General features: G+C 35.5%; 2 protein-coding genes across 2 annotated transcripts in view; both read right to left on the reverse strand.

Moving 5' to 3' along the window:
- The window catches only part of kl-2 (dynein heavy chain 2, axonemal kl-2), a 97,013-nt gene that overhangs the window by 58,051 nt on the left and 23,316 nt on the right, over nucleotides 1-15,646 (reverse strand). The window contains exons 20-30 of the mRNA XM_068776249.1: nucleotides 15,430-15,605; nucleotides 14,423-14,590; nucleotides 13,710-13,877; nucleotides 12,913-13,138; nucleotides 11,605-11,724; nucleotides 11,391-11,524; nucleotides 9,910-10,180; nucleotides 5,243-5,386; nucleotides 3,858-3,956; nucleotides 2,359-2,578; nucleotides 761-923 (exon numbers count right to left, since the gene is read on the reverse strand). Of these exons, the coding sequence (XP_068632350.1) occupies nucleotides 761-923; nucleotides 2,359-2,578; nucleotides 3,858-3,956; nucleotides 5,243-5,386; nucleotides 9,910-10,180; nucleotides 11,391-11,524; nucleotides 11,605-11,724; nucleotides 12,913-13,138; nucleotides 13,710-13,877; nucleotides 14,423-14,590; nucleotides 15,430-15,605 (1,889 nt within the window). The remainder of the gene's footprint in view (nucleotides 1-760; nucleotides 924-2,358; nucleotides 2,579-3,857; nucleotides 3,957-5,242; nucleotides 5,387-9,909; nucleotides 10,181-11,390; nucleotides 11,525-11,604; nucleotides 11,725-12,912; nucleotides 13,139-13,709; nucleotides 13,878-14,422; nucleotides 14,591-15,429; nucleotides 15,606-15,646) is intronic.
- LOC137932632 (uncharacterized) lies at nucleotides 6,674-9,320 on the reverse strand. The gene is made up of 3 exons (XM_068776252.1): nucleotides 9,220-9,320; nucleotides 8,556-8,813; nucleotides 6,674-6,988 (listed from the first exon to the last, which is right to left on the reverse strand). Exons 1-3 carry the CDS (start codon nucleotides 9,259-9,261, stop codon nucleotides 6,827-6,829), a joined length of 462 nt encoding a protein of 153 aa, XP_068632353.1. The 5' UTR covers nucleotides 9,262-9,320; the 3' UTR covers nucleotides 6,674-6,826.

Below are 15,646 nucleotides of genomic sequence, written 5' to 3' on the forward strand. Positions count from 1 at the left end.
ATTCTTTATTACAGAAGGTAAAGTATGGTTATATATGAACTAGGATTTCTACCTATTTGTATATCTTTTTGTTCTCCTATATCGACTTTGCAATAAAGAATGTAATAAAGATGTGGTTGTGTATTTTCCAATATTCTTTTTTGACGTCTCTTTTATTGCTGAAAGTGGAGGTATCTTCTTTTTGCCCGTCGTCCAGAATAGTTAATAGCAATAACTTTGCATGTGTACAGACCACGAGGTATGATCGGATTTCAGGAATTCATGCGTTAAATTTTCCTATATTAAAAAATACATCTTCACTTATGCAGGAATTGTGTGCAAATTCTAGCCACGCTTATAATAAGGGCAAGAACATTCTTTTTAATCTCAAAAATGTCCGAGAAATGTCACAGTCCAAAGTCCGGAAATCTTCAAGATGGTTTATGTTTAGCAGTAGACGCTGCGGCTCTATCGTATAGATGATAATGATGTAAGAACTCATGGAAGGATTCTTCCAGGCTTCTAGTCTACCTTTCCCCCATTCGTCGTCTTCTTTCCTTAAGGCCGTACCCTTCTATAAGCTTTTGGTGGAGGAATTGAGGAGCTGCTTGTTCAGTACCCTGTCACTACCCTGTGTAATCAAAAGCAACAATCCTTTTTAAAGGTATTAGACCACCAGATATATGATTTACCTTTAGGTCTTAAGACAATTTACTTAATAAAACCAGTTTATCAAGGGTATCTACCTGCCTTTCTCCAATTAGCTGAAGAGTAATAGTACCTGTCTGTAAGAGGAGTGATGACAAGGCGACCCGAGTTTCCAATATACTCGTAAGTGTAGACGAAGCTGGTGTTGGTCTGACGGATGTAGCAGTCCTCGCGCTCCCTGTCCCAGTAGAACTTCAGCTGCGAGAACCACTCAAACGCCGTTACTGACATGCATCCTACGATCCAAACATTCATATAAATTTTACGAAAATATCCTTGCAAAGGATATATATCAGAGATGTCATCAAAACTTATATCGCGGCGTAGACACCTGATTACTAAAAAGCAATTGTTGAAAATGCATGAATATCTCTATTCACCAACAGCATAAAGGACGTTGACGATGGAACAAACAAGAGAGAGAGTTGTTGCACGAACTGCTAGAACATTCACATCTCTGTAGACTCTGTTATGCTTGTATCTTCATCATTGGCGCCATACTCATGTGAATTCTGTCCACTGAATCTCTCGTACCCCTTATGTACATGTTGATATCATACCCATTTTGCACATTCTTGCTATTGAGCTCTTTAAACCTTCTACATTCACATCATCACACACCACTGAATCATTATAATCTACTACATAACGTGATAAGTATAAGTCACAGAATCACACGAAGCTTCTGCATTTAAATCATACCTATTTTGTACATTCTATCAACAGAATCTCTCAAGTTTGCTACTACATTAAAATCATACCTATTTTGTGCGTTCTATCAACAGAATCCCTCAACCTTTCTACTGCATTAAAATCCTATCTACTTTGTACATTCTATCAACAGAATCTCTCAACTTTACTACTACATTAAAATCATACCTACTTTGTACATTCTATCAACAGAATTTATTGAGCTTTCTTCTACATTAAAATCATACCTATTTTGTACATTCTAATAACAGAATCCCTCGAGCTATCTACTGCTTAAAATCATACCTATTTTGTACATTCTATCAACAGAATCTCTCAAGTTTGCTACTACATTAAAAATCATACCTACTTTGTACATTCTATCAACAGAATCCATTAAGCTTTCTACTACATTAAAATCATACCTACTTTGTACATTCTATCAACAGAATCTCTCAAGATTGCTACTACATAAAAATCATACCTACTTTGTACATTCTATCAACAGAATCCATCAAGCTTTCTGCTACATTAAAATCATACCTATTTTGTACATTCTAATAACAGGTTCCTCGACCTTTCTACTGCATTATTATCATACCTATTTTATACATTCTATCAACAGAATCTCTCACACATTTTACCCTATTTAAATCATACATATTTCGTACATTGTGTCAAATGAATTGCTCTAATCTTCTGCTACATTTACATGTTAAGCATTTGGTTCATCGAGTCAACTAAATTCTTTGAACCTTGTACATTCACATCACACACCTCATATACATCCATCCGATCCGCTGAATTCCCCGATACGCTGAATTTCACGAATATTTTACATTGATCTTATGTCCAATACACAATTCTTGGATCTGGATGGTTCAAACCTTCTAGACCATTTATATGTTGTATCTATTTGTACAAAACTAAACCAAGTCAAATAAATTCATCAGACTTTGTGTAAGTATATATATATCTTACCCATTTTATACATCCTGTCGACAGAATCCCTCGAATGTATTTCGATGACACATAGCGCGTTCACTTTGCAGCGCAATATCTTAGAGATCTCCTTCCTCGACATGTTCTGCAGCGTGGCTAGGATCTGGTTCTGCTTCTTACGCAACTTCTTCATGGGCTTCTTTTCTTTCATGATCTCGCAGCGGCATAGCGTGCGAGTACAGTCGGACGTCCATTGAATCTATTTTTAAGAGAAGTTACTTCTTAGCAATCCACGTGTTCACCGTGACAGTGGTCGAGACTGACAACATGCGTACCTGGTGAGGCCTTCATGCCTCTTCCTACCTAAATTTTAAATCATACTACCTATGTTTTATTTGGAAGCACCTTCTATAAATAAGGTGATGTTCAGTAAGAAAAGGACCAATATTTAGCCACTTCCGCACATGCAGTGGTTCTCTCACAGAGTTGTTCTGTGTTTGGCACTAATCGGTGTAACATAACTCCTGATGATGCCCCATGGAGGGATGAAACACGTGTTGAGTGATTTGACGGTGGCAGTTGTGTAATTCGCACTGTTTGCCGCATACGCATTTATCAGCGGGCTGGCGGGCGGTGCACTTTTCACGGCTACCACTGCATGTGCGGAAGTGGCTAAATATTGGTCCTTTTCTTACTTAGGATGGACTTCCGCAAGGTAACGCCTGATTCCATTAAATAAAAATAAGGTGATGTTCGCTCTAGATGAACCTGAATCATCAGATTATAAAGAGATTTCGTCGTTATACCTCCTTGTCATAACTTGAAATTATACGCATATATTAAAATCACACTTTCTTACTATGAAATTGCAATCCTTTAGACAATGTGATTTTCACCGTTTTAAAGTCTTAAGACAAGTTAAAGGACGTCTAAAAACTTTTGATACATATTCCAACAATTTTTACAACTATATATTTTATCTCAATTGTAATTTCGATCGTTTTCAAGATACAATGCAGGCACTCTACTGAAGAAACTAAATGATCGCTGTAATAGACAAAACTTAACCAACCAACAGATGTTGATGATAAAAAAAACCTTTTCCTCGCTTCTTCAGTTGATGGTTCTCTTCGTCACTCTTGTTACCCCATTAACAAACTAAATAGGAGAGTTCGTTTGGAGAATACTAAATATTATTCCATCACCACCATTCCAGCCATCCAACGTTTCTCGACGACTTTTTTTTTCTGACAAGATCATCTTGTGGACGAACGGCTGTTCCTGCAATTCAGTGCTGTCCTATTTGTGGTCTCCATTCCAGAACTTCAAGGCTCCAACGACCACATTATCTCAATTATTTATTAATTTTCAAATAACATTATTTTATAACATCTGTAATCCACATTTTATTACAGACAGACAACAATATTTAATACAGATAAATAGCTTTAATCTCGTGACGCTTTCTGGTATTTTTTTTATTCGAACTTTTTGGTGAACCAAAAAGGTTTCGATATGTAAACTTCTTTGTTAAATACCTTACTGCAAGTGATACCAAGTTGTCCCGGCCAGTCATTTATCCACTGCTCCCTTTGGTAGCGACATTTTCTCAGAGCCGCACGGGTCAGTATTAATTGCTATAAAAATAAATGAAATAAGCCTGTTTGACCCTCGGCAACCTTACATCAATCTTCTAGAACATGGTTGTATAGACTTATTAAGATAAGGAACCACTCTGGAAAAATCATGAACTGATGGCGGGCCAGCTGCCAGAAGTATAGGTAATTAATTTTTTTTTGGTTTTATTTTGGAATAGAATTCGATATTTTTCGAATGTACGAGAGTATTATTTTTGCTGTCAGCGGGCCACCAGTATTCGACCGGCGGACCGCGGTCTGTGCATCCATGTTCCAGAAGAATATTACAAAGAAATTATATATAAAATAAATTATTAGATATTTATTGCAACATTAGAAAACCATAAATTGTAACATATTCACACAATAGAATTAGATAAAAAGTGAATTTAATAATAAAACTCCCCTAAAAGGCATCGTGTGAAATGGTTAATAAGGTTGTCGCTACAGACCTTTGGCATTTACAGCCTCACCAGACTCGAGATGACAGACCGCTTAGCCCAGGCCTCCCAAGGAGTCTAACCCAACAGATCCATCGCCTGTGTTCAACCATTACTACTAGCGCCATCTAGTAATGTGCGATCACAATGTAAGTACGATGTTTACCTCTAGTCATCAAATCAATTACCAATACTCGCCTTACTCTAATAAAATCACTCATCACTACAAAATAAATAATTTATTTTTAATTCTTCAAATAAATTCTTTTAATAAATTTTAAATTTAAAAAACTTTTTAGTTAAACGTTTTTTTGATACCCATATTGTGGTGGTTTTGGAAAAATATGTACCTAGTCCGCCATATTGGAACGGCGTCCATCTTGAATTTTAAATTTTGACATAATCATTGTATTTTACTAGTGTAGCCCTTTCATTTGATACCCATATTGAAGGGGTTAAGGAACAAAACGTTATCCGCCATTTTGTATCGGCGGCCATCTTAGATTTATAATGTTATTGGTTTTATTATATTGTATTGTCATCTAAATTAAATGTGTGTACCAAATTTCGGATCAATCTAACAACGGGAAGGTGTTTAAATTTCAATTTCTAATTTTGACCCAAATAAATTCCGTACGGGTCGAACTAAATAAAACCGTTTAAATACGCCGTGGCGTACTTAGCGAGAACATATAAGACTTCCGGATACCATCAAATATATAGAATTGACAAACTTGAGATCCCTTCACGAGAGGTTTGGTCACAATGCCGTACCATAACAATGGCTCATTGAATACCATTAATGATGTATGCCGTTCATCCTGCATTAAATAACCTCTTCCTCACCTCCTTTAAAACTATTCTCATCTGATGCTCCATTGACAGTAGCCAGCTTTCAGCCGGACCGTCCAAGACCAGGGGATGTTTCCACTCTATAACCTCACCGTCTTCTGATATCATAGCCCTTGCAATCGGTAATCCCATTGCGTTCTGAAATACAATAAAAACCCTACCTTTTAAAAATAAAGTAACAAAATCTTTGACTACAGAGAGAAAGATGAGAGAAGAGAATGAAGCATATTTTAGTTTGTAAAATGTCTACGTAATTATGATAGCGAAGTGAGTAGATAAATAAAGAATGACTGCCAGAGAGATACATTAATTTAAAACATAAGTACATTAAGACATTATTTGAAGTCTCCATGCAGATCTCTTACCAAGGGTTTGTTCCTTTTAATATTTTCAATTTCGATTTAAAACCATTCACTTAATAAGTAACCAAAATAAAAATAATAAAAAAGAACTATACAAATACTACTACCTATTGATACTTATAACAGCCTGTTGAAGTAACTAATTACTAATATCTCAGTTAATTTACAACGACAGTTCTGTGGTATATTTATTATATAAATTAAAAATCTGACATTTTTATCTTTTTTTTTGTTTCAGACGTAATAAATCTAAATATATAGTTTGAAAAATGGTGCCTTTTCTATCACAAAGTAAAGTTTTGTAGTCACAGTATTAATATCAATAAGTAATAGAATTGTGATGACTGCCATAATACCAGACACCGATAATATCGCCTGCAACATTAACACTGCGGACGAATTGCACGAACGAGCCTATCGGGGCTGACGGCCCGACACCAAAATAAGAGTAGGAAGGGTGATTAAGGCAATTAATTATGCAGACTATTGTGCATCCAACGCTTTATTGCATGTTTCACTGCAACCAACATGAGGTGAGATAAAATAAAACACGACTGTAATAGTCAAGTAACTTTATTGTTTCTTTACTTTCTCTCCTCTACCCTCATCAAATCGTCTAGAAATTACTTTCCAGTCTTGAAGAAGGCTGAATTCTTTTCATCTGACATTTCAGGATGACAAAAAGTGCCAAGGCAATAATATTCGGTGCTGTATCGTGGGTTGAAGTTGAAGAAGAAAAAAAAACTTGTGGCATTAATACTGAGGGTGTTCCAAGAGTTATGCTCCAGTGTTTGCATAGTTCACAAATTATATGTGAAGTATATTTCCATGGTTATTGTTACTTCAGTACCATCAATTTGTTCCACCGTCATCGCCAACCATCTTTTGAGTACAAGTGGCATTTTAATTCAAGCACCATGTGATTGAATTGATATCACAGGGTGCAAAACACATTCACTTTTTTAATTGCAATTTTTTTAAAGATATACAGTTTTTATTATTTTCCTGGATCATCTATTCTTTGCCCTTGCAGCTGATATTGGCTTGGTATTGTCTGTTTGTATAGGAACATGTACCATTTTTACATATACAGTTCTCAGCAGATTTGTAATCATTACTGCATTAATGAAATATGTTATTTCACATCTTCTTCCACAATGTGTTCACCAGTTTTCAACATTTCAAATATCACAGATTTCATTAAAAACCCAAACATTTAATGACCCCTTCCATGCAGCTTTTCCGTCAGAGACAGAAGCACCTTGAATACCGCTTTCTTATCTTCATCTGATCTACATGAGAGGACCATATGGAAATAATCACTAAGGAGTGACTGACTTTTAGCCATGGGATGGTTCATCAGCAGAATTGTTAGAGCCTGAAAAAATAAAGCAATTTAATTAAATAATTATAAACCTGATGAAAAATGCTGGAGAAGGTTCATGTCCAACAGTGTATATATTACAGCTGATCTATATTCGTCACAATTTTATCCATAGTACATTGATTAACCCTTCTATTGCCTTAGCCTAGATTTGGCCAGGCCGCCCTTCTGCCCTACGACAGATATGTGTGGTGACAATATATTTTATCAAATATATCTAAAAATACAATTCAAAATATTAATTATAATCTGGATATACTGCAGATTATAGACAACAACTTTGCACTGTTATATTGCAAGGATTTATTGCCTAAAGAAAAATACTGTGTATTCAAACTCCAATGTCACTTGCTCGTTGTAAATCTGTGGCACTGTAGGGTATGCGACTGACAAACCTTTGGCATACAAGATTAATAGATATAGGCCTTCGCCATTTCTAATATGTCCCACAAAGATAAAGTGTTGGTTGAAAGCATTGTTATAAGAAAAATCTGGGTTATACTAAATATATATTTTTATGTAAGTTAAGGCATTTGCTGTTATAGAAATTCTAAACAAACAATTCCATAAATATATAAAAAATATTTTTTGATGCCACAAAATTAAAGCTTTCTATAAGTATTTTAAGAAGGGACAAGGTTACTAAGGGTAAAGAAATTATTTATTGAAGGTATGGGATATCGTCTTCAGCTTTGGAGTAATGAAAATAGTATAGCTGATGATGGCTTGCCATAATGTTACATGTAGAATATGTTACTTATTTCCACAATAAAATCTAACAGCTTGATATTTCCAATGCAGTTGGGTTGTGTGTCTTCAAGAAGTTCCCATGATGGAGTGATATTGAATATGCTGGTACACAGACCAAAACAAGATAGTGACTTTGTTATTAACAAGAAATATAAAGCAAACTAGAAAGTCACTCTAATAAGGTTTCTGTGCAGGTGTCAATATCTCCCAGATAGTGCACTGGCTGAAAACAAATTTTGGGTATTGAAAGCATCTATAGATCCTTGGCAGAGGTGTCACTCATTTTGATTTCATTTAGGCCATATCTAATAAAATATATGTGTGTAATTCTATTTAAACTTAATTAACATGTTCCATGCCATAGCAGTTTTTAAAGATTTTTCATTCATGCTGCATAAGGCATGTACGACTCACACTTTCAAAAATTAAAATAGTCATTTAAAATGTATGCTTTACACTTTTTCAATATTATGAAGGTATAGTGGTAGGTAAGTGGGAAAGTTAAAAATTTTACTATGCATTACATATGCACATATGTCATGTGAAGTTATCTATATTTGACTATCATTTTTTAAGAATCCGTTGTTTTAAAATGAAAACTGCAAATGGCTTTGCGGAAAGTGTAGCAGGGATCATATACACCCCACATGGCATGGAATGTGTTAAAAGATGTGTTGTTGTGAAGTTTCTTCCTACATCTTCTTCACAACAGCATCTAGCTTTTTTTGTTTTAAATGTCAACTCAATACTAACTAAATCCTACTTTTTTTGTGAAATCTTACATAAAAATCATTAATTTAGTACTACTTACCCTGATATAAATAGGCATTTCATCAAGCCTTTTTGTATCATGTTCCCAAATAGGAGATTTCTTTAACAGATACAAAAGTTTATCCCAATCGTGGGAGTATATGGCTCGACTAAGGGCCAGGTGAAACTTGTGCCTCCATTTCTTCTGTCTGAAGTCACTTTCCGATGTACTACCATGTTGCTGGAGATGAAGAAGGTTGCGTTTACACCTTCTGTCGGGTTCTGGATTAGGTCTCTCCAGAGACTCAATCACTCTTTCCTAGAAACGTCTTTTTTAAATAATTAAATTATTCAATGATAACCTCAAAACATATTTTTACAAAATTATCCACTACTCATGTTTTTAAATATTAAAATAGAATCATTTTATGCTTTAACAATGATTTTAAGGACCTAGTCTTTTGACGTCAAATCGAGTCTAGCACCTGTTCGGATGATAATTGCATCAAAACAAGGTAAAGACAATCAGCGAAACAATATATATTTTTAAATAATATGAAGGTACATATTTAATAAACACTGAAATAACCTGGTGGCGAATACATAATTCCTAAGGTGTGCTTTTTTCTATGAAGTCATTTACCCTTAGCACACAAGTTCATATCATAACATTCGCACGTTATATTTGCTGTATTAAAATAAATTATATTATGGTAAAAACTCACCAATGTGCTCAAAGGTATAAACCGACATTTTTCAATATCCATTTCTTTTAATATTTATTATAATTAAACTCAAATCTTGCCGAAAAACAAATATCTGTTGATATATGAACAGTCACGTTGACATTTGACATAAACAAAAATGGCGAAAATGTGCAGTTTTAAAACTTCGCATTATTATCTTATTACTATTTCGTAATGAATTTATTAAAACCATTTTTAAGATCAAATTTATGTTCTACCTCTTTATTTTTATAGACAAAATTTAAAAAAGAACGAAAAGTATAATTTTTGTACATACTAAACAATTAAAAATTTTAAGGAAATAAAAACAAATAAATTATACGAAACGTACCTTGATTTTCATTTGTTCTTGTTTTCATTTGAATCGTTCGCAGTTACATTATCACTTCACTTCAAGGGTTTTTGTGTAAAATTTACTAACACACCATTTATTTAAAGACTGGAACCCGGCCTTTGAAAGTTTTTTGGACAAAATCGAACTCATCACAATTTCAACTAATCACTCTAATCTATTTATGATTAAAATGCAACGGTATATCGTGATCCATTAACAGTAAACTTGTCAGTATGACTATTTACTCCTACAACTCTCAACGCGTTATATTCTTTATATCATAACCAAAAAAATACTGAATTTTAGTCTATTTTATCACATCTATTATATATTACCTTATCAAGCCTGATCTTGTTAACATTATCAAATAATTTCTTTAAATGCACTTGCACCAGTTGCGGTTTCTTCGAATTACCGAGAATCTCCAAAAGGTCGTCATTGGATATAAAATAAAACCGAGGAAATATCTGCCTCTTCGATTCGAGATACTTCTCCAGCGCTCTCAATATTCCATCCAAATTATCCACCATGGCGTTGAGTTTATTGAACAAATATGGCGCCGGTTTATAGAGGCAGGCTTCTATTGCATTTTCACCGGCATACATGCTGTTGGAAAATAAAAAAATAAAGTTTGCTTGTCTATTGCAATAATTTTGACATGTGTCTATGTGCAGACAGTGTACAGATGACATAGTCGCTGAATGTTGATAGCGCAGTGCTGGTCATCGTGGCGATCTTCGAGAGAGGCCTATGACCTTACAGTGGGCATCTATCGACTAAAAAGGAGAAGAACAAAAGAAACCAAGATATACAAAGATATAGCTGTCACACTAGCTACCAACTATTACCCTTATCTTATTGCTAACCCGCGAATCCCGTACATCGCCACACTTTAAACTAGAAGAAAATGAACGTTTTGTTGGCAGTCGACGTTCTAATAGCGCTCCTATATTATAGCTGCCACACTTATTAACGGCAATTTAAAGAAAAGAGTGAACAATCGTTTAGTTCACAGACGACGTCTCAGAGTTCGATTTAAGTGCAACGGGACACCGTGTTGACATACGTCGCCACAATGAGTCACAACGAGTCACTCATTCGCGACTGTGGGAACCCTTTGTGATATTATTTTCGTAGCTATATAAATAGGTACGTAATTCTAAAAATAAAAGTATTCCGTAGGTGGAATAGTCAACCGGATTACTTCACACAGCATAGTTTCATTTAAATTTAAGATTGAGAACCATTCCAATCCTAATGTTTTCTGTTTTTAAAATGGATTTTAAAGCCAATACAAAAACATTTTACTACTTAAATGAATTCTAAAAGGTAGAATCCCACATTGGATCAAGTCGGGGTTACCAATGAAGGATTTTTTCTAGAGCCTACTGGCTCTGGAGATGATGACAAAACAAAGTCCAAAGTAGATGCGTCGTTAAGATAGATTAAGAGAATTACTTTTTTACTTAAACACTAAGATACAACAACGTGAGCGAAAAAAACTGAAATAATAATAGCAAACGTAAAACAAAGGCACGTTAATGTCTGTGGAAAATAGATCCTAACAACTAAAAAGGTCCAAAGTAAAAGTGTGTATATTGATCAAGCTTATGCCCATATTTATGCCAATTCTTAAAAAATGTCCAACCATTAAAAACTGTCAGCCAATCACAATGCGAGAAATATTGTAGAGCGCTGTCTCTTTCGCCTAAGGTATATATAGAGCTCTGGCGTGGGATTCCCCTGTTCGATGTGCAGCTGACAATGACGTAATGTTGCTCCTACAAATGTTATTGTTATTAGAAAAAATACTAACTTTTTAGTAATTTCCGTCCAATCCGCCGTCAAAGCATCGAAAATGATAACCTCGTTCGGGAGTTGCTTTCTTATGTCTTCACCGCTAAATATTATCTCTAGATACAAGTATCGACGCTGCACTTGCAAAGATATCTAAAAATAGATTTTAAAATGTTTACGATCGTTTATCCTGTAATTATGTATCATTCAATAAATAAACCATATAATCCCACCTCTATACATTCTGCAACATAGCCGAGTGATTTTTCCCAATAGTCAACTTCTTTTATAAAAGGCTCCACGTATTTCGTAGACTTCATAGAAGATAGTTGCACTTGATGATCTTCTAAGAACTAGAATTGAAATTGTTACAGTAAATTTCGGTAATTGCATTTTAAAATTGTGATTAGGCCTATCCTTGCAGTGGATGTCTACCATCTGACATGAAGATGTGCAGTCGCTCCAAAGATCTAGATCTTCGACTAAAGCAAGCTACCGTCACAGCCCTAACAGAACCATCGTAATTAGAAGATAACATATGTGCAAAATATTGCAACCTTGTTGATTCCCAAGCTATTAAATCATTGTGACAGTTGACATTACTTTGACAGCTATCATCTCTAAATACCTTGTGAATCCTGCCGGATTATAATCGTGTAACACGACAAAATTGAAAGAAGTTTATTATAATATGTATATGTTATTCCTAAATTGCAATTTAACGAGGCCCACGATATACTTCGAGCAAACAGACAATAATCGTAAATAACCCATTATTCCAATAGCTATGTGATTTTGTCAAAATACGCCACTCCCGTGTTAGCGTTCCATATGGAACAAACATACGGCTTACTCTGCCCAATAGTCCTTAATTTCAGTTGGATATAAAACCTCTTTACTCCTCAAGCACCTTCGGCAAGTTTAAATCTGGTGAAACTAATATCAAATGGCAAAAGGAAACTAATTATTTGGTAGGTTTTCTGCTTCTTTGAGGACTAGGTCATCACATTCATCATCATATCCGCCGATATAAGCCCACTACAAGGCATTAGCCTCCCCCCCACCACCAAAGATGGCCACAATTACCGCTATTGCAGCAACTTCCCGCGACCTTGACTATGTTGCCGGTGATGGACCGGCATGGCAGGTCTACCCACGCCGCGTCTGCTGGCTCGTTGTCACCAATCGAAAACCTTTTGCCCTCGACAGCCGTCGGTTGCACGAGTGATGTACCTCGGGTGATGTGCCCACAGCTACACAGGCCTCACAGGTGATATTTTGCAATGGTTCTGATGTGGCTGCTACAGTAGCTGACCGCCATCTCTGTTCAGTGACTACACATCATAAACATTTAGCCAATATACTCCCACTACCAGACATAGGCCTTACGATTTTCCGTGACCGTAACTAAAGTCAACCTGGTGGGAGAAATGCCCATTTGGCGTCTATTGGATTGAAGTCACCACTCGAATGTTTAAGCCCCAATAACCATAGGTAATGTTGTTACGTTTGCACATAAAAAATGTTCTAATTCAGATTACCTGAGTGACCTCTTCAACGTTTTTAATCTTATACATATCGTCATGTAAATGCTGCATTTCGTATGTCGTATTTTTCCATACTTCTCTAATAGCTTTGAGACCGTTTTCAATATTCAATTCCATGGTAGCGGCGTTGGAGATCTCTGCTATATCTTCGGCATACGCTTGGAAGTTGAGTCGCATGATCAATTCTAATTTAAAATCTTCCGATGTCTGATCAAATTCACTGTAATTATTACATTACAAAGTTTCGATTGGAAAAATTATCTCTAATTCATTTGTAAAACAGCAAAATATTATTAGACTACCATTTACAAAATTGAAAACTCATATTGGCTTATTGTTCAATCCTTGGCAGTGATGTCGTCTGATTACGTTTTCATTTAGGCTAGATCTGACAAAGTATATGTGAGTAAATCTGTATTGTTAAACTTTAAAAGATGTGTTGTTGTGAAGTTTCTTCCTGCTTCTTCTCCACAAGTATAACATCTTGCGAAGCAGAGTAGAGTCAAAAATAATGTATTATAGATTAAAGAAACTGAACTATCAATAGGAGTTCTGTTAAAAGTTCTAATGTTAAATAAATGAATTTATCTTTATTTTTAATGGTCTGAAATTCAAACATATTTCATTACGTTACTAAAACAGGTGAAATGTGAAGGTATCTATTTTTTAATTCTACTTAATTTACTTATTAATGGGTATAGTAGGTAGAGAATGAAACATACATTTATTAATGTATATTTATTTAAATAAATCTAATGTAATTGTAAATATCTACATTCATTTAAACTTACACTCCCATGAGAACTTTAATTCTATCCCAATGGCGCTCTCTCATGCACGGGTTTTTCAAGTCACCGATCAAAGGCAATGTTCTTCTAAATGCATCAACTTTGACCCGAGTTGTGTCTATGATGTCCCAGCCTTTGTCTTTGAGTTGTCGCGACAGACGATTGAAGTTTCTAACAATAAATATTTTTAATTTTTTTTTTTAACTCTTGGTTTTATTTCGGCCAGTTGTACATTTTCTCATGAACACAAAGAGTGTTTATTTAAATAAATAATTATAACTATTTAATGTTATTCTATATGTTTCGAAACACTTGATGAGGTAATAGAACTGATTGTAAATATTTGAAGATATAAAGAAGCAACTGTTGAGCTACAAGCCCAAAATGTCAAGTCAAAAGTTGTTTGGTAGAGATCACCCCGAACGATAAGAACGCCTCTTGTATCCCTTTATAAATTGTTTCTTTTTCTATTATCTATGGTGTACAATTAATTGTAAATATATAAATAAATCTATTGTAAAAATATCTGTTTAAAATGTTATTTTTTGAAGGTTTAGATACCAAATTTCATGCAGCGCACCACGTTGCCTTAGATAGGAACAGGTAACACAACATTATAAAAACAAAATTACTTCCTAGGATCAGTACCCCATACAATAAGGCCACAAAACCAAGAAGGAGGTCCATATAAATAAATAATTACATGTTCGTTTTACCTAAACAGATACATGACATTTTCTTCCATTTCGTCAGTTTCCATCTCCCAAAATGTTTGCGTCCTGTATTTCTCCCAGGAATCCTCCCAAAGGGAAACCAAGCCCCAGACCTCTTCCAATTTCTCCAGCTCCTTCTCCATTTTTTGTAGATCCAGATTCACAGGAGTCCTGTTACATGAACCAAACAAAAAACCACATTAAATGGTTAATAATACATTTGTGGCAACTAGACGAACATTTGATCTACCTTAAATGCCGAAACAATCAATCGTCTTATTGAAAGACATGTGCCATGGTATAGAAACTTTCCATGATATTATTTCTGCAGTTATATTAGTCATGTAACTTTGACTAATACGAGAATTCTGAAAGTGTTCCGTATGGAATAATCACACGGTCTAATTCGCACAACAATCTTTTACTTCATTTACGATAAAGAACTTCTCTCTACTTCAATACACAGCGGACTTCACAGAAATATTTTTCATTAATTTATATCTGATAGAGGCCTATTGCATGTTATAGGCCTCCAACAAATATCGCCATAATGACCGATCCGGAGCTGCATACATCTATTGTCTATTGTCTCATGTGAAGTTTTAAGCTGTTAGCCTCGCTGCTTTTACAGCTTCACCGGAAACGAGTGGCCCGTACTCTGCATACATGTCATCCCGCGACTATATATGGTAGGCCCACCTAGTGGGAGTTCTATTTTTAGTCCGTGGACCGCTGTTTCCACGGGCTCCATTTCGACGAAGCTGTACAAAGCCTAGTCCGGCTAGCAGCACAACATCAATTACAACAAATAGACAATAGGAACAAATAGACAATAGGGAGTTCTATCCATGCCGCCTCTACATGCTCCGATCGCCACTCGTGAACATTGCGACCCCGGCCGCAGGCTGCCCGAGATATGTCCCCTACTGCCACTTAAAACGCGCAATTCCCAGAACTACACAAATGATGTTCCCATGACTTTAGATTTAAAAATTGTAAATAGAAATTACGTTAAATTAAACACAGCAAGTCCATCTCGTATCTGTTGCTCCTGAGCTCTGAGGGCGTTCAGCTGATCCCTGTATGCCTTCAATTGCGCCATTGCATCCTTACCGCTGACGTCAGAGGAACACGGCGCTGTTCTGTAAAAGTCTTCACAGAATTCTTTAGCGGCCTCCTTGAACTCCTGATCCAGAATGTCCAAAAAGGATTAGAAGGATAGGGGAA

Source organism: Battus philenor, unplaced genomic scaffold (genome assembly GCF_028537555.1).
Source record: "Battus philenor isolate CCGP_79_NKW_IND1 unplaced genomic scaffold, ilBatPhil1.0.hap1 SCAF_12, whole genome shotgun sequence".
Taxonomy (NCBI): Eukaryota; Metazoa; Arthropoda; class Insecta; order Lepidoptera; family Papilionidae; genus Battus; species Battus philenor.